We start from the raw sequence: 19,614 nt of genomic DNA, 5'->3' as shown, positions 1-19,614 counted from the left end.
TTGCTGTTTAAAAAAAACATTCTGAAAATTAGCAGATACCAGAGCAGATGGAAAGAAACATCTTTTTGTACAGCTGAGCAGCTAAGCTCAGCAAGGACGTCGAGGATACAGCTGTGATTTTCTGCAGTGGATAAGAAAAGGTGTTACTACAATATAAAAGCAAGGCTGAAAGTAAGATGTTTACTCAAACTAAAAAAAAACACGAAATCTGCTACTCATTATTCAAACAAAATTTCATCTGGAAGTTCACCATAAAAGTCTTCTTATTCTTGTATTCTTTTGCTGAGTCTTTAAACCACATTAAAAGACACCACATTAATTCAAGTAAATGTGGGTGTTTTCAATTTGCAATTTTCGACATTGTTACATATTAAAAAAATGAGATGGAATGAAGTTTTGGTCAGAAAGAGGCTCTGGGGAGACAGCTGTGAATGTTGTGGGAGCTCCTACAGAAATTGTCAGTCACCCAGAAAACTTGCATAAAATCCAAATGGCACATGTTCAATATTAACAGACTAGGACACTGTATGAGCAATTCAAAATGAAAAAAATATTTATTTGTTTTTACATTCACCTTTTGGATATCTCAAACAGGTTTCCCATCCCTGTATCCACAAATAAATAGATACAATAATGATAATGATAAAATATGGGGTAAAATTCCAGAGAAGTATAGCTTCTTGTCAGAGAGACGTGTGTTGGTAAGCGACTACAGCTGTAGAGACTTGATGATCTAACAAGTAACAGCTGTGGGTGGTCTTATAAATACTACCTGTGTACTTCCCTGGGAGGAGAAACCTCTAGGGAGTTAGTCTGAGCTAGCCTCTGACCAGAGAAGAAGGGAGACAGGTGCTGCCATGTTAGGTGTAGCGTCTGTGTGTAGTTCACCTGGCACAAGGGTAAGGCAGAAGGGCTGGATGAGCAGAGTGAGTGAGGCGTCAGTGTGTGAGTGTTCTCTGTCTGCCAGCTCAGGCTGCAGAGTGGCCGGACTAAAGATGAGGGAGTGTAAACGTGTCTGTGAGAGCAGCACCAGCCCTAGTGGTGTTGCCAGTGTCTGCACTGTGAAAGAGTAGGTTCTGCACTGCAAGTGAGCTGATCTGCATGCCTGAGCCAGTGAAAGCTTTACAAACAGCAGGCTGGCGGCTCCTGTGGTGGTTTTGGTGGGGGAAAGATGGGTACTTCTTTCTGTGTGGTGTTGTGTTAATGTTCATGTATGCCCTGCAAGGGGAGTGTTAAGAGCTATAGTTCCAGAGGGAAACTGGGTATTAGGAAATTAATTGTTGAGAACTAGTATGTTCAAAAAAATGTTTCTGTTACCCCAGAAAGGGAGCCAATTGAGAGCAGCAATTCCAGAGAGGATTGGGGATTAAAGAAGAGAACTCTTGTTTTGGAGGAGTCAAGAGAACAGAGCTGTAGGAATGAGATGTGTCTGCTGTATGTTAATAAATGAACACCAGAGAGCAGGAGTGCAGCAGGAGGTCCCTCACTCTAAGAATAAGAAGTATGGAATACTGACCTCTGGCTTTAGGCTAAAGTGAAGACATTGAGGTCTAGGCATTAAGGAATTGCACTTCCTTTAGAAGCCATAAGATGATTGAAACGGGGAAATCAGGGAGAGAGATGTGCCGAAAGCTGTGAGTAATGTGAACCACAGGCAGTCATGGTCGAGTATGTGAGAGAGATGCGCTGGCAGCTGCAAGTGTAGAACCTGGGGCATGAAAGTGGAGGCACTGATGAGGGGGTTGTCAGTTATGATGCGAGTCTGGGATGCGAGGATTGAGCCATCAGCAACTCTGAGCGTGATGAGGGTGAGACCCAGCCTGGTGGCGTAAGGTGGAGACGTCAGCAGCTGGAGAAGGACACAAAGTCTGAGGACTGACTGGTGGAGAATGAGTGAGCCAGTAGTCATTGAGAGTGAGTTACTTCAGGGAGCAAGAGTAGGCCATGTGAGGTGTCGAGGAGCAGGGCGGCTCCTATAGGCAAAGTGTTATCAAGGTGCAAGGAAAACTACCGAAGAGTAGCAGCCTCGGTCATTGCCTAGACACACCAGGAAGGTAAAGAACGGGGAAAAAGTCCCAGCAATGGTAGAGTCGAGAGTCGAGAGCTTTCAACTGTTACTTCCAGGGATTAGCAAGGGACTGAGAGCAGAGGGGTGAGATTCACAGCCCGGGTAGTTCTTGAGAGAAGCGTTCAGTGATGTGCATTAAACTCGAAGATGAAGGAGGTCATGAAGGCACCCAGGTGTGTGGTCTAATGAGGGCATATGTGATGACACTGAGAGTGCAGAACAGGACTCGGAGCCCGAGAGCCGAGGGCCCAGAGATCCATTAAGAGCGAATGTGCTCGGACAGTTGGACAGATTAATTATGAGAAAACCGTAAAACATGCCTCAAATTGTAGTTATCCTGATGAGGGGATATTTCAGAGCACCATTCTTGGAGGAGAGTGTGTGTGCAAGGGGAAAACATTGCGATAAAGTTCCCCAGAAGGCTGTGATGGGCGTGTCAGTCACTGTGGAACCACTTGGTTCACACCCTTTTTGTGACAGCCTATGCGTACATCATGGATTTAGTGGGATATGCTAAGTTGTGTGTCTCATTGTGTGCTACAGAATGGAGGCCTCCTGTCTGGAGCTTGCGCTGGAGGGGGAACGACTCTGCAAGACAGGGGACTTCAAGGGAGGAACAGCGTTCTTTGAGGCTGCAGTTCAGGTGGGCACTGAGGACCTGAAGACCCTGAGTGCCATTTACAGTCAGCTGGGCAACGCCTACTTCTACCTGAAAGAGTATGCCAAGGCCCTGGAATACCACCGCCACGATCTCACCCTTGCCAGGTACTGGCAGATATCCTCACTTTACCTACTGCTGCTGCTGAAACCTTCTTTTCCTGTCAGGTATCTGAATGTAAAACAAAATAAAACATCCCACAATTAAAGCAGGGAAAACTGCAGTTTTTGATACTGATGCAAAGGCGCGTTGCCACTTTGTGTCAGTTACATGAGGACACGAGTTTGCTGAACTCATGGGTGGATGAGTTCAAAAAATTAAAAAACACAACATGCTATTGGTTTCAATGATCGGCTTCAAAAATCATCTGTTGTGTTTTTAATATCTTTCAGTATAACTTCAGGAGTAGAAAGAGTATCTTTTTTTCACAACATTGGAATTATTATAAAACAAAAAAGGAGGTAAAATAATTTTTATTTATCAACAGATATTTAGAAACCATAGTTTTCTTTTGTTTTTTTTTGCAGTTTTTTCATTCATAAAGCAAAAAATGATTTCAGCATTGAAGTTTTGATTAAAACATCCACTAAAAATGTGTATACATTATCAGTAATTCAATTTAATGGGACATCACTGGAATTTGTAAGCATTTGTAAGTTACTAAAAATTATATATTTTACCATTAGCTTTTACTCTGTGGTTCAGACAGGAACTTTTGTTCAAGACAGACATTAAGAAAAAAATACCATATAGATCAAAAAGCATTTCCTCACTAATGAATTGTTCCATGTTCCATCTAATTATTATATGAGTTTACTGTGCTAAACACACTTTGTGAATTGCAATTGAATTTGACAGTTTCTCCTTGAGCCATGTATGTCTATTCTATGGCCTATTAAAACACTTAATTTCATGTTCCATTTATTCCAAGTTTAAACCATTGTTAAATCTTGCTTTACATGTCACTCACTGAAAAACAAAGCCTGATCATTTTATTAGCTTTGTTTTTTTTCTGTTGAATGAATATTCACAGGCAGCTGCAGCTCATTACATCTTATTTATTCCCAGGACAATCGGGGACCGGATTGGGGAAGGAAAGGCCAGTGGTAACCTTGGGAACACATTGAAGGTTCTGGGACGTTATGACGAGGCAGTGGTCTGCTGCCAGAGACACCTGGAGATCTCTCGAGAGCAGGGAGACAAGGTAGATCTAGCAGAGCATATGAGCACTTGTGATTTCTGGCAAACTGAGGGACAGGGCTGGCGCCAGGGGAAAAATCTGTAGGGGGGTGTCTGAAATTCTGAAGGGGGCAGTGATATTGCAGTTGAAACGGAGCCGTTGCAACTCCCCAAGTGAAATCTCACAGCTATGCCACTGACTAGTGCTTCATGCTAGAAGATAACGACGAGCAATCTGGTATTTAGCGATGAAGTACTGTTTCACGTTCATCAGCCCTCTCGTGATTATTATTGCCTGGAGCCACAAAATACCACACGCGTTCATTTGTGCAGCTACATCGACGTGACGAGGTTCTGAATCGTTAAGAAATACTAGTTGTAAAACCAACAGAAAGCACAAACTTCTATAACTACAGTCCTAGTTATATAAAGTATAAGGATAAACTACTGCAAGGAATCGGTCCCCCTGAGCAAACAAGATCGTAATAATGTTGACACCCAATAATGTAGACACTATGTAATAGGTGCCGTTCCTGGACGGATAGCCCTCCTGCACGTCAAACAGTCCGATGTAGTAACGGTGAACTCGGGGTTAGTGTAGTTAACTGACCATTAACAAAGTACAACTATTGTTTAGGGTGCAAGTTAAGTAACCGAAAGTGTTCAAAAATCCTTTTGTCCAAAACTGAGGGGTGGGACAGTTCAGTTGAGGGGGTGATGCCCCCTTTTGCCCCCCCCCCACATGGCGCCAGGTCTGCTTGGGGATCTCCATCCATTCAGGATCTGATTATTAGTGAGCTACCTTTCATTTATTGGAACAAAAATCATTTTGGGTGAACATCCTTTGTAGGACAAAAGAGGCCAATATAAGCTCTGTAGCAATTCTTTTCATCAGTGAAAATTCATTTCGGAACCGTTCAACAGAAATAGCAAGCATTCAGAAGACCCCTCATCTGTAATTCTTGCTGTGAGTGTAAAATGTGATAGCGAAAGGTGATTTTATTATTCCTTCAGGTTGGGGAAGCCAGAGCGCTGTACAACATTGGAAATGTTTTCCATGCCAAGGGCAAGCAGCAGTCCTGGAACTGTGCCCAGGATCCTGGAGACCTGCCATCAGATGTACGAGAAACTCTGCAAAAAGCCACTGAGTTCTATGAGTGAGTCTAACTCAAACACATCTAAAACGCTCTAAGCATAGAGGATGAACAGGGCCACTGCTTTCCAAGAACAACTTGATTATCAATAGGTTGTCTGGCTTTTTGTCACTACAGGAAAAAGCGATATGTGATATTCTACAGAGCACATCTAAAAGGTCTGTGTGTCTGCTCATGGGTATTGTCAAGATTTTGCTTTTGTGCCTTAGTGTAGACTTTGTTATTCAACAGCAGATGGCACTGTAAGTACTGATTGTACGTTTACTAATAAAATATAGTACCAGATGCTGATACAAGTTTGTGGGCAGACTGTAGACTTCAACTTACAGTATCTATTTTAATTCATTAGAATCAAATGTTTTTTTTTATGCTTCATTAGTAATTTTATGAAGAGCGTCGCCTCACTCTGGTTCCATATGCCATGAGCTCCCGAACTGACTTTTACGTACACATTAAGTTGCGGAGTTCCAGTAGTTGACCAACTGGACTTTGCGATCAACAATGAAACACAAACCAGAGGACACAAGTGAAAAGGCATTTGAAACTGAGCAAAGGAACATGCTACCCATCCATGTTTTTGAAGCAGATACCCTGGCTTCTTTCAAGAAACAACTGATGAGATCCTTGGATTAATTCGCTGAATGCAACCAAATTACAAAGATCAGTTGATATTATATTACTGTTGTCCCAGAAACCCATGTTCTGACTTTTTGGCAATTACCTAGGAAACCATACTGATATCCTTATACTTATCCCAGCATTTATCCCATGTTACAGATCCTTCCCAATATGTATTATATCATTCAGTACACTGCCAGTTCAGCTGCAGAACTAGCTGAAAGTAGCAATGGTTATTTGATGGTCTTCATAACTGAGTGTGCATTCAAAGCTGCGTAGTTCAATTCCACTACATCCACAAACATCCATCCATAAATTGTCTAACAGCTTTATCCAAATCAGTGTCACAGGTGAGCTGGAGGCTATCCCAGCAACCAACGGGAATAAGGCAAGATGCACACTGGAAGGGATGCTGGTCCATTGCAGATATTCACAAACAGTTATATATATATATTCACAAATGCTTATATATCATAATAATCAGACTATATAGAGCCTATAAAAACAATTATCTCGAAGTGCTGTACAATACAAAAGACATGACAGAAAATGCAATGAAAATGAAATCATTTTTTTTTTTACTGATCAAGATTTCCTTCCTTTCTACTTATCTTGTGGTTTTCACTTCACTGATATTATTTGGAGTTCTCTGCCATATTAGCAATGAACCCAACAAGAAATTACTCCCACTGAGCGCTATTTAACTGCGATGTGACAGTGTCTGATTGTTACCTTCTCCCTTGGAAACATCAAGCAATTATCACATTTACAGAGGACAAGTCAGGGGAATTCACTGTGTATTTTCAAAACGAGAACTTCAGAACAATTTTATTTGCAATGTTTTCCATATGCCAATCATACAGGTGCTGCTGAAATTCACGGATCACGTGAAGTATATTTTGCAGCAGTTTTTTGAGAGACTTATCACATCTTTGGACAGCACTGTTTGCTTTTTCACTACATTGTTTCTGGCATTCACATGAACAACAGATTTTTATTTCATGAGGTAAATAATAAATAATTTAATTTGATAATGTTACTTAAAAATAATAAAGGGTGGAATGGTTGTGCAGTGGTTAGCATTGCTGTCTTGCAGCACAAGGGTCCTGCTCACAGATCCTAGGGTGCTCTCTGTGTGGAGTTTGTATGTTTTCTCCATGTTCACATTTCTTCCGGGTGTTCTTCCACCCTACATCCAAAGAAGTGCCAATAAGTGTGTAAAATTGGACCTGGTGTGAGTAAATGTGTGTTTTGTCTGTGTGTGTCCTTCCATCTTGTATCCTGCCCTGTGCCCATTGCTTGCCAAGATAGGCACCGGTTCTCCCGAGACACTTTATGAGATAAAGCAGTTAGAAATTGCATGGATGGATAATAATAAAATATTGTGTGTGGTGTTGAAATGTAGATGGGAGAAAAGAGACCAACCTCTAGAATTTCCCCAGGGAATCTAGAGGAAACAATGCACAGATGTGACTGTAAACTTTCTTCCTGAGTATCAGCCTTTTCGGAAACACGAGATGGGTTTTCTAGGTCATTAGTCATTTGCTCTAAGATAATGAGCAGCCTTTGCAAAGTGATAATAAAAACAGAAACAACACTAAGAAGGGAACTCAAGAGGGAAAAACACATTTGACTTGGTGTTGTACACCATTATCATGCTGAAACGCAGAAAAATGCATTTAAACATGGATACAGAATTAACGTAGTGAAATGAAACATTTCTGATTTTGGGGTGCTTGTTTTTAAGGCTTTTACAGATTCCAATAAGATTCCAATATTTTCGTATGAAGCAAAATATAGTATGCTTATATTATAATATATACATTAATATTCAAACTGTTACGCCCCGACGAGCTCCAGCACCGCCGCATTAGCTCCACCAATTACCAATGCGCATTCCACACATGCTGGAGATTCATTGGGGCCATCCTCTACGAGATCAGGCTGGGCCTATCAGGCCAATTAGGGAACCTCGCACAGTATTTAAGCCCTGAGGAACCATTCCTCAGGGCTCAGACATTGAGTTACTAACTCTGCTTTGAGTTTGTCTCAGTTTTGGGTTCCAGTTCCTCAGCCATCATTGTCACTAATCATCTCTTCATCACCTCAGCCTCCTTCAGCCTGCTTCAGCTGCGTAGCTACTGCCTCAGCTGTTTCCTCAGTCTCAGCTCTGTTTGTCCTCTTCAGTGCTGTTATCGACTAAATTATCTCGATTGCCGCATATCTTGGCTCATATACTCTAATTTTCGCTGAGCCCCTTTCAACACCTTGTTGGGCCCAGCGTAACACAAATATTATGGAAGATTTGCCGATAATAAATATGAATGTGTCAGCAGTAAAATATCAGTGACCAGAAAAGACTATTCTATACTTAAATACTTCTATGAACCTTTGTAAAGGCATTATGATCAAGGAGGACTGTTCAGCTTAATAATGATCTCTTCCCATCTCGCCTGTGGTATTTGGTTGCCAGGATGAACTTGTCTCTAGTAAAGGAGCTGGGTGACCGGGCAGCACAGGGAAGAGCTTTTGGGAACCTGGGCAACACCCACTACCTGCTGGGCAATTTTGTAGATGCCATCAAATTCCATAAAGAGGTAAGGCAGCCACTTGCAGTGCAGGGTATTCATATGTACTATATACTGTATAATGGGAACTGACAATTCATTACGCATTAAACATGTAAAAATTGGGAAAATTCCACAGTTTAACTTTGGTCTCCAGCTTTGCTGATCAGCAGATGTGGCACTACAATTTAACCTTTGAAAATACTGTAAGCAAATAAAGGATCAAAGTAATCTTTTTAGCCTTTGCGTTGATGATTTCTTTTGTATTTTTAAAGAGAGACCTCTCAGGGAACAGCAGTCTTTTCTGACAACTGTGCAATGTAACAAGTCATTTGACCAAATGGCAGTGAAAATCAAATGTTCCCTTCTTAGTAGAATGTGAACGCTCAGAATAACAATCAGTAGCCTGAGACATTTTTTGATCTGTTCAAGACAATGTCATCACTGTTGCTTCTCTGAGGGACCAATGAACAGATTATGTTGTGTGTCTTGCAGCGTCTCTCCATTGCCAAGGAATTTGGCGACAAAGCAGCAGAGCGCAGAGCTTACAGTAACCTGGGTAATGCTTTCATATTCCTGGGCCAGTTTAACACAGCCACAGAGTATTACAGGTAAGTTTAAGGGTCTTCACGCACTGCTCACATTAAATAAAGGACACTTGAATTCACAACGGTCACAGAGTCACCAATGAATAAAATTTTTTTTTAACAAATATATACAGGATAGAATGCAGTGTAATCAAACTCCGGCCCTAGTAAAAAAAAAAGTGAGTTTTGAGTTTAGACTTGAAAAGAGTCAAAGACTGTATCTCTCAAAGAGTCGGAGGTAAGGGCATTCCATAACAAAGGAGCAGTGTCAGAAAAAGCACGATCACCAAAAAAGTCTGTGCCTTTTCTAGTCCTAGATATAGATAACAAAGGACCAGCCTCAAATGAGCAGAGCCTATGGGAGGGAGTGTACATATGGATGAGTTCAGTCGATGTATGATGTAATTCAAGTAGGTGGCTGCGTCAGCATGCGTAGCCTGCAAAGGAACAGGTAAACGTTTATTCCATAATTCCATCCCAGGTAAATTATCCACATTGTTTTGGCTGTGGAGCCTTCCTCAGATGTATGTATGGCGTATCCAGATTATTGAAAGCCTTAAACCTCAGTAATAAGATATTGTATTGAATATAGAATTTAAAAAATAACTTTTTTTCCTTTTGCTTACATTCATGTGTGATGTTAGTCTGAAGCTGGGCTTTTGCATTCATACAACACTGCATTAAAAGAAAGTTTGATTCTTTTAAAGTCCCACATGGCATAGCAAAGTCATTGCAAACAAACGAACAAAAAAATAAGTTTCCTTAGTGAGAGCTCCAGACCTGCCTCAACATTTAAAGGCTCATCAAGCCAGAGCTTATTCTGCTTTCTGGTTAAACAGATTTATTCTGCACAGTTCCCCTGTACAAGGGATTTCTGTCCATCACACAGATAACAGCAGTAATACTGGCACCCATTAATACACATTGTTGGACTAGATCAATCATGATAATATGGCTGCCCAAAAACCCAAATATTATCCACAACTCAGACTTCAACTCTCACACCTTCAGTCAGGAGCGCAGAGCCTTAAGTACTGTACTATTCTACAACGCTGTAAGGAAAGGGTCAATATTTAAACAGGTCAACTAGGTTAAGAGTTTCTGATGACTGGAAGCAGCCTGTTTCAGCTGTAATCTATCTCCCTTTTCATCCAGAAAGACCCTACAGCTCTCTCGGCAGCTGAAGGATCAGGTGATGGAAGCACAAGCCTGCTACAGCCTTGGCAACACCTACACGCTCCTGCAGGAGTATGAGAGGGCCATAGACTATCACCTCAAACACCTGCTGATTGCCCAGGAGCTTACTGACAGGTCAGGAGGTCCCCGTCTCATGCCCCGTGTTTCTTCAATGCCTGCGTCCTAATTAATTTGTGCTTCAACAGTATTGTGTTCACTGTGGGTGATGTTCGGAGAGGTTCCATGGTTTGTGGATTGCTTGTTTTTTTGGATTGCTGTGTGTCTCACTCTCCTCCTCCAAGCGTGTTCCTTAAAGTGAAAGACCCAGACCATGCAGGCTTTTATCCTTGTCTTCCTTGCTAGAGAAGAGTTGTAACCCAATGTCTGTAGGCACTCTTACATGTGTGCAGCACTGTTGAGCTTCAACCCAGCTGCCCTAGTAGAGTTTTGCTGAGTCCTTGGAAAGAATACTGTGCACATGCCATTATACAAGAGACAATGTTCTTCACCAGAACATCTGCTGCATAAGACTTTAGAATATACACATATGTGGTTTTGAATTACACCACATATGTAAAAAGGTACTGTATGATGTTGCAAGATATCAGAATGAAATACACACCAAAAATATTCAAATTGGAGTATAAAACCTCTTAACAAGAGAATACACCTATTACTCTTACATCATTCATACTCTCTCATTGACTTCTTCCTTTCAAGGAACTCTATTCGTATTAATTTATACTGAAACAGAAACAAATCATTATTTCAGGTCATGCACCAATTTGCTTCGATTTACATAGCAAACACTTTAGGAAACTATCATCTAGGTGGTGTTTCAATGTATCACTACCTAAAAATGTCAACTTTGACTTATTTTTTAAGAGAGAGTGGGCAGCCTTTATTGATTTCAATGAATCTCATCCACTCTACTCTGGGAAATGACTGAAATAGTTCTACAAGGGGAAATTATTTTATATTCATCGCACAAGACAAAGACGGATCAGGAAAAGAATCACTAGAACAGAACCTAGAATAATTTAACTAAACTCGATACTCAATTCCGTTGAGCAAACCAAAAAAGAAACCAAATTAAGACTTGATAATATTATTAATAACAAAATACAGTTCCTTTGATTGAGACTATGAGTAAGTTTTTAACAAACTAACTTAAACAACAAAGAGAAAAAATAATCATCCCATCAATAAGAAACAATATGGGAAAGGTAGCAAACATTCCAGAAGAAATTAATGCCACATTTGGCACTTTTTAAATCAATTCATATAAATTTAATTAAAATCCCAAGAGAACCGATATTTGTAAAATAAATTTACAATACATGCAGCCATATTTAACTTATGCAATGGGAAAAGAAATTGACATAATCACCACAATCATTCCTTACACAATAATATGCTCTCCACCCTTAACATAATCTTGTGCTTTTTGTCCTTCCTACATTTTCAATTATTAACTGTAAGAATGATTTTTGTATGTTTCAAATATGTCATGCAAGACTCGGTCTGGTTTTGTTTTTTTGTCTGTTTGACTAACAAATATAAAAAATGAATATAATTATATAGTTATTAATTTCTTTAGATACATGATTCCATTTTATATTCCCTATTAATCAAATTCTAAAAGTATGCTTTTGTTTACTCCGATAATGAGCGTTTTCGCAGAAAAGGTTAAAACATGATCACTTTTCACAAAGTATATAAACTTAATATGGTTAGAAGGAGCACGGAAAAAAACATTTCCAAAGTAACCACATGTAAGACTTTGATGCTTAAAATGTTTAGGAAGAAAGTGGAATACTGGTGTGTATTTTTTCTTTAAAATACCAATACCAGCCATATACAGTACCGTTTATGTCATGCCCTCAGTAGCCAGAGGGCGCTCCTTCTCTGTCCTGTCTCTCATTTCCAGTTCTCTGCTTTCCTTCCGGTGTTTCTCTCTCTCTGGGGCTATATATTTCCGGGTCTTTCAGTCTGCCTTCGCTCAGCATTGACGTTCGGATGTCCTGAAACCCGCCTAACACCAGGTCGCCCCACGTCCGCTACCTGAGGGCATAGGTTTCTATACGGCATTCCCTGAACAGCTGAGCCCAGGCTAACCCCCGTCTCGCCGCTACGCATAGGGTCTTTTTGCTCTCCTGCCATTCTACGGTTCGTCCCTTCCGACAACCGTGACAGTTTACATACTAAGTTTATATTCCTAAATTAATATAGTTTCACACAGATTTAAACCAATTTCCTTTCAGTTAATAAGATCATTGTGAGACAGCTTCCATTCTTCCGTGTAAGACATATATACATACTGTAGAGGATATTTCATCTATTATTTTCTTTGTTAATTTCCCTGATTTTGGTTTTCCAGTTCTGTTTCACATGTACTGTAAATTATATTGTGTTATTTCTGCTAAGATCATTTGCCTGCTAACTCCAGCAAAAGCTGTACCAAAGAGAAATATGAATACAGATGCAGCCATTCAAAATGCACGGTACAAACCCCTACCCCACGCAAACTTTGGCAACAGTACTTACTGGCCAAAATGGATGACGGGGCACTCGTGGTGCATTGGTCAGTAGCGAAAAGATTTAATCATTTAATCTCTTTACTGTGCATGTTTTAATCTGCTTAGCATTGAATATTTATCTTGAATTTTACAACTAAAGGGTAATTTTAGTAGCTGAGCATAAAAAGAAGGGGAGCATAACGCGTCTGATGATCGTAAATTGAGCTTGCTTTTGTCAAGCTAATTTAGGGCTCTGTTTAGATCTAATGACAGGTCATCAGCCAATATCAGTGATGACTCCTGAGTAAAAAGATGACAAAGAGGTACTCAAGAGTAATCACAGTGTGTGCTACCCAGGCTGGTGGAATGGAGCACTGTGGAAGAGGAACTCCTGAACAGGGATTTATTTGTAGATAGATATGATAGATAGATACTTTATTGATCCTGTGGGGGAAATTGCAGTGCAACAGCAGCTTAGCACAGTCAACACAGCACAGTGTAACAAAATGATACAATAATACAACAATACAATACATACAAGGGGTGGAGCGGTGGCTCTGTGGCTAAGGATCTGCGCCTGTGGCTGGAAGGTTGCTGGTTCAAATCCCATGGCTGGTAGAGGAATCCCACTCCGCTGGGCTCCTGAGCAAGGCCATTAACCCCATCTGCTCCAGGGGCGCTGTACAATAGCTGACCCTGTGCTCTGACCCCAAGCTTCTCTCCCTGTCTGTGTGTCTCATGGAAAGCAAGCTGGGGTATGTGAAAAAGACAAATTCCTAATGCAAGAAATGGTATATGGCTAATTTAGTGATCTTATACAATACAATCAGTACAGTCAGTGAGAAGTGCGCTAAGAAGAGTTGCTCACAGTCCAGAATATACAAAGAACAAACCAGAACAGTACACAAAAAGTTGTATTGCACATTATAAATATATTGCACAAGTCCCTGGCATATATTGCACAAGTCCCTGGCATATATTGCACAAAAAAACAGTTGTAAATGGGAAAAGCCAGATGTAAACGGAGAGTTTACTGTTTAGTCCAAAAACAGGTCAGTGTCAATGTTGCCCCTGCCCAAACACAAAGTGGATGAGTTGTGCAGTTGTAGTTTTCCAAGGCATCACTGTTTCTTAATGAAATGTGATAGCAAAGCAATGATAGGGACATTGCCTTTTACAGCTCCGGTTGAGTTCTTGATTTGAGATGGGTGGATTCTACAGGTGACTGTCTTTTTTGTTGGCAGGGTGGGAGAAGGCCGAGCCTGCTGGAGCCTTGGTAACGCATATGTGTCTCTGGGCAATCACCGACAGGCTCTCCACTTTGTTAGAAAGCACCTGGAAATCTCTGTTGAGGTAAGACGAAGGTTTGGTCACTTTAAGAGTGAAGTACTGTAACCATCACATGGTCAAGTTGCAATACTTTATTTCTGGTATAATAATACCTAAAAAGCTCCAAGCCACAGTGATCCAATCATTGCTTGAACTGGATTAAAAGCTTCAGCTTAATACTGTTCTGAAAAACAGCATGCCATGCAAGCCTTTTTAAAAATATTGTTCGGGTTGGCTCAAGCAGTAATGGAACAGACACGGATGACACTCTAAATTTGATGTCATCAGCTTTCAGAAACTCAGTAGGTCTGGGCCACATTGGTACTGGGATGGGAGATCTCCAAGAAAACCAAATTGCTGTGGTGTTGCTGTGGTGTTGCTGGACCAGGTATTCTTCCCTCTAGATCGGAATTTCCAAACCCAATGTCCTAGTTTGGTGACCAGGGGTGTTATGGGGGTGCTGTCCTTTGAATGAGACAATAAACTAAGTATAAAAAACCACATGTTTATTGCTGTAAGAGTATAGGTAGTAACCCAGGTGTCCTGTAGTGAAACAATTTCATACTTCACTGCCTGAACTGAAGTGGGATGCTGGATCAGAATGATTGTACTCTAATTGACACTACCTCTCCCATAACACACTGTGGAGTTTGCACCATGTCAAAAGCTTGGTTTGTTCCCTGTAACTTTGTTACAATCCACAGGCATGTGATTAACTTTGCACAGGACTGAGAAATTTGCTACCTGATCTTCACTCAAGCCCTCTCTGCTTCAGATTATCCAGTGATAGAGCAGGATTTCTCCAGCAAATCTAATTATCATTTGCAGTAATGCACATCACATCCCTCTCCTTAAATGTAATGCCCTTTTACTTTATTTTTTTATCTAATTTATACTCCAGATTAAGCAGTCAAAGTGCTTTAAGTGCAGGATGAGAGATTGATAGAATGGAATTGTCCATCAATCCAAAATTCGCTTCCTGCAGCAATTAGACAAAGCTCAAGGTCTCCTCCTGTTGTTAACAAAACACTTACTGCACAAGCTTTTTAGAACTCAATGGTCAACTTCAGCCTTTAGTATCTTCTTTTTCTTATTTTTAGTATGATGGAGCTTTACAAATCCCATTGCTTATAGGATGCTGCTGTTGACATCAAGATATTACAGCCAAGTACAAGACATATACAGTTCCTCAATGACAGGTCTGGGAGACTATTTCTCACAACACCTTTCCAAGATCAACACATCACGAAAAGGCAATGGTCTAGGTAGTAGTGTCTAGTCACTACGCTTGTCTACAAGGTGAAGGTGAATTGTAGCAAAGGTGAGACAATTATCAAGTCTTGCAGTCCTGCAGGCTCATCCTGATGTGATTGCTTTTCAGTAGGACAGTACGTGTGTAACAGTGGCTTTCTTGGGAGATGAAAATGTACTGCTTGCTGTTTATGCCCTACTCGCCTACTTTTGTGGGATGAGCCGAGACAGTGTTTGGCAACCACTGAACAGGCAGGATATTTGTCCAGGCTCCATGAGAGGAATAAGACAGAATCCCACTAAACAGGATCTGTAACCAGATCCAAGCAGGTGTTGCTGTATACAGCTTGTGTTTCTTCCAACTGTGACTACATACAGTATACCCTGTGCCTTTCACAGTAGACCCCTCTATCCCAAAAATGTTAATCTACATAACAAATTGACCAATGTCAGATTTAATAAAAAAAAATGTCGGTGCACCTGCTACAAAAGGTTTTGGTTCTGAGAAGTGAATACATTGAATTACAATTACAGTATATACTAATGGATTTTAATCTCCACTTTACAGAAAGGTTCACTCAGTAATGATCATTGTTTTCATGCACTTAGTAATGGTAAACACACTGAAGGCTACTATTGCTGTCGTCTCGTTTCAAATACTACACTGGTGTGAGACGGATAGTCTCACTACATATCGCACAAAACACACAGCCTAATGTGACTAACCCCTTGGTTTAATGATTGGTATTAAATCCGTCACATTAATTCTTGTGATCTTCGTGCCAAGACCAAAGGTTCTTAATTTGCTTATTTTTTAATATTTGTATTCATTTTTGGATTCTGAGTCACGACTCAGCTTTCTCGGGGAATGACAAAACTTGTTTGCTGGGAACAAAAAGCAAGTCAAGTAAGTTGTCCTTGTACTCTCTTGCATTAAAAATAGCTCCTGGTATGCGGCACCAATCAGATTTTGATCCTTAACATGGATAACATTTGAAGTGAGAATTACCCACTTTGACTCACTGAATCCACAATCACCCACTCCTTTTTTCCATATATTTGTTAACTTATGTGGAGTATGTTGACTTGTAGCCTGTGAATACTGAGGTAGTATTCTTTTAGTTTCTCGAAAAGAGTAGGGGTGTAACCCCGGCGTCCTGGCCAAATTTCCCATTGGCCCTTACCAATCATGGCCTCCTAATAATCCCCATCTATGAATTGGCTTCATCACTCTGCTCTCCTCCCCACTGATAGCTGATGTGTGGGGAGAGTACTGGCGCACTATGGCTGCCGTCCCATCATCCAGGTGGATGCTGCACATTGGTGGTGGTGTAAAGCGCTTTGAGTGCAGTGTCCAGAAAAGCACTATATAAGTGTAAGCAATTATTATTAATTATTATTAGATTACTTACTACAAAAGTAAGGAAAGGGAAGAGCTGCAATACATCTTCCATCATACAGTGCTTTAGTATGCAGAAGAAGCAAATGGTATATATCAAAGATTAGATTAGCTGAGAAGTGGAGGATTGTGGACTTTATTGTCCACACTGTTAAAGACTTTCAGATATCCAAAAAGTCTGCACTTTACAGAGACTCCTGAACGAAGTGGAGAAGGGTTCCCTGTGAACAGCAGTTGAACATGGGTCAGTAGATCCTAAGAAAGGACTTCAGGACCTAGTCTTCCCATACTATGAGCTGGTCTTTTTTCTGCAGATTGGTGACCGGAATGGGGAGCTGACAGCTCGGATGAATCTGGAGCAGTTGATGGAAGCTTTGGGAATGTGCGAGGGTGATCTTTCGCCTTGTGGATCGGAGTTCGAGGCACAAGGTAATACTGAAACAAGCATCTGCTGTGTGCTCTCTCTGTGGCAATGCACTGCATTACCCTGCAACCTCAAACCTTGCTTGCACTACATCAGTATAATCCATCAAATGTGTTAGATTAACAAACATATTTCATGCATCGATCACTTTATTTCTTTAAATTATTAAATACATTTCTTTTAATCCTTATTTATGAGGTTGTCAGGGAAGTTGGCTTCTGCCACTTGTCTTATAGAAATCCTGAGCTGAAAAGAATTGAAAAGTTAAAGCTGATTTGAGATAACATTTAGAATTGTTTCTGCACATAACTGCAGACCATTTTACTCAGAACAATGCACTATGTCTAAAAAAACTATGTTTTGGGCTGAAAAAAGTTTAAACAAATTGTCAAGAAGGACTAAAAATGTATTGTTCAGACCTGTGGGAAAATTGGAAGAAATTCAAAAGTCAAAACTGTAGAAAAGAGTCTACTTAAACCTTAAAATGCTGGTTTGTTGCCTTAAGTATTCACATCAGGTTCTCCAGCCCATCATATTGTTTGTCAGTTATTGGACAAATGTCACATTTCTGCCAGTGCCATGTGAATGATTTGCTTCTGGCGTGTTTAACAATCTGGGGTTGCTATTATGGCCTTGCTATCACCATTGTGACACAAAAACAGGCACAGTCCTGCTGGGTTGTTTACACATTTGTAATAGGTGCTCTGGGATTATGTTTGTTGACTGAGGAGGGGGTGGGGGTATTAGGTGTGAAGCTCAGTCAGGGCTTGAAACACTTATCAAGATAATGCACAAACACCTGCCAGGTTACACTTACTTCCTTGTTTAATGTTAACATCCTGTCATTGCACTCCTGTGCTTGTGGGGAAGAGAACACTGCTGTTCTGGGTGAATACTCAGTAGCTCTGGCAAGAAACACTTTCAGGATCAATTCCGGAACAGGTTGACTAATCAGGTACTGGTAGAATGGTTCACTGTGTTCTAGAGCGTCCGACTTTTGGTTCACCCCGTATAGTTTTTGAATGCTGTTCTAATTTACAACACAAGTGGGAAGAAGAAGAAGAATGTCTGGTTCCGTACAAAACAAAGATGAGCTTATAATGGTTTTCCTCAGTTGTTTGTTTTTCACTTTTAATTCCTGAGCATGTTACTGAAGTCGTTTCTAACCACACGCAAACACACACACACACCTTTCCTCTCCTATAAATCAGGCTCTGTGCTCAGGGTGCTGGAGAGCTCCCAGACAGTGGCGGCATTGAGATGGCCAGCACAGCGGCCCAGTTTCTGTGGAGGAAGTTAACTCTTTGCCCTGTCTGCTTATATTGACGTTGCCTCTGTCCCTGCTGATTCATGACCTTGTGGAAAAGCAGCAGCCTGTCCGTGGAAGCAGAGGGCACTTGCCTCAGAGCAAGTTCATCCTGGTTTCCCAAAGTGAACAAATGGGAGGCTTTTTCACCAGCCTGCTAGAACTCCTTCGGTTCCTGAGCTAACGAACACATTGACTATACCACTACAAAGCAGTGCTTCGTCTACGGGGCTCCGAAATTCTGGTCTTTGACTTTGATGTTTAATTTTGTTAAAAGCAGGTAAAATGAAGTTTGATCTAAGTATTTTTTCTGGACTTGCCATAAAACAGGAAGAGGTCTTTTGTTTCCATTAGTACTCCAGTATTATTTGGATTCTGGCTCAAGTTTTTTTTTTTCTGTACACTGATGAACATGTATCGTACAAGCAACGGGGACACATTCAATTTGCTTTTTGTTAAAACAAGAACCTGAAGATTTTGAAGGTTTCTCAATAATATTTCTGTAATTCGTTTGGCGATTTTGTCTTAGAAAATCTGATAAAGCAAGTCAGTTTGTCAGGTTCGGAAATCACAGGGTTGTTATTTTGGGCACATGATATACTGTATGTACATCGACTGGTCATCATTATTAAAATTCCCCCTTTTGAAAAGCCTAAAAGTACATTAGATCTCTTGTGACAGGGAAACAGTTAACACATCCATCCCACTTCTCTGGTTTGTTAAATGTCCTGTTTTGTTGACTTAAAGCAAAAAGGAGCCAAAAAATAGAGCTGGCATGAAAAAGCAACCTCTGAGCATTTAAAGGAGTTTTTAGAAGGTGGGATGGGACTTCAGTTCCCCTGTCTCATTCCTTCCTTCTCTTACCTTCCCGCCCACTCAAGAAAAGTCAATGTGAAACATTCCTGAGCCTGACTGGGATGGAGAAAGAGCAGAACTAACAGTGTGAGACAGTGTCTGGATAAGGACAGGCCCCTGGGTTGTGCTGTAGCACTGTAGTGTTCACAGTCTTAATGGATTAACAGTTCTGGATTCCCTTTGAAGAAGGTGGTGAGTGTGTGAAAATTACTCAGCTTGCATCCAGAGGTAGACACTTCAGGGCATAAGATTCCCAACACGGGTTCTCTGAATCCGGAATTCAGCAGGTGTTTTGGACCTTTTTAAAATCATCAACAGTTGGAGGCTATGTAAAAGGGATACATAGACCTAGTTAAACCTTGAATGGATGAGTCTAACCCTTTTCCAGGTGCAGAATTGTTTATAACAATATGCCTAGACAACTTGCTGGACTTTATAATCTGAGGACCAGATTTGGGAAACAGTGCTATAGGACATTACAGCACAAAGGAAAGAATTGAAATGTATAGAGTGACAAGCTGCTT

The 19,614-nt window shown here is 40.7% G+C and overlaps 1 protein-coding gene across 2 annotated transcripts in view; it reads left to right on the top strand.

Moving 5' to 3' along the window:
* The window catches only part of gpsm1b (G protein signaling modulator 1b), a 57,871-nt gene that overhangs the window by 16,930 nt on the left and 21,327 nt on the right, over positions 1 to 19,614 (top strand). For both annotated transcript variants that reach the window (XM_088940796.1, XM_088940795.1), the window contains exons 2-9: positions 2,612 to 2,833; positions 3,795 to 3,930; positions 4,920 to 5,062; positions 8,151 to 8,274; positions 8,740 to 8,855; positions 9,987 to 10,142; positions 13,771 to 13,879; positions 16,820 to 16,934. In XM_088940796.1, the coding sequence (XP_088796922.1) occupies positions 2,612 to 2,833; positions 3,795 to 3,930; positions 4,920 to 5,062; positions 8,151 to 8,274; positions 8,740 to 8,855; positions 9,987 to 10,142; positions 13,771 to 13,879; positions 16,820 to 16,934 (1,121 nt within the window). The remainder of the gene's footprint in view (positions 1 to 2,611; positions 2,834 to 3,794; positions 3,931 to 4,919; positions 5,063 to 8,150; positions 8,275 to 8,739; positions 8,856 to 9,986; positions 10,143 to 13,770; positions 13,880 to 16,819; positions 16,935 to 19,614) is intronic.

The sequence above is a fragment of the Atractosteus spatula genome, chromosome 23 (assembly GCF_055471065.1).
Source record: "Atractosteus spatula isolate fAtrSpa1 chromosome 23, fAtrSpa1.hap1, whole genome shotgun sequence".
In the NCBI taxonomy this organism is placed as follows: domain Eukaryota; kingdom Metazoa; phylum Chordata; class Actinopteri; order Semionotiformes; family Lepisosteidae; genus Atractosteus; species Atractosteus spatula.
The sequence above is the reverse complement of the archived record's forward strand: the minus strand, read 5'-3'. Positions and strand labels throughout refer to the sequence as shown.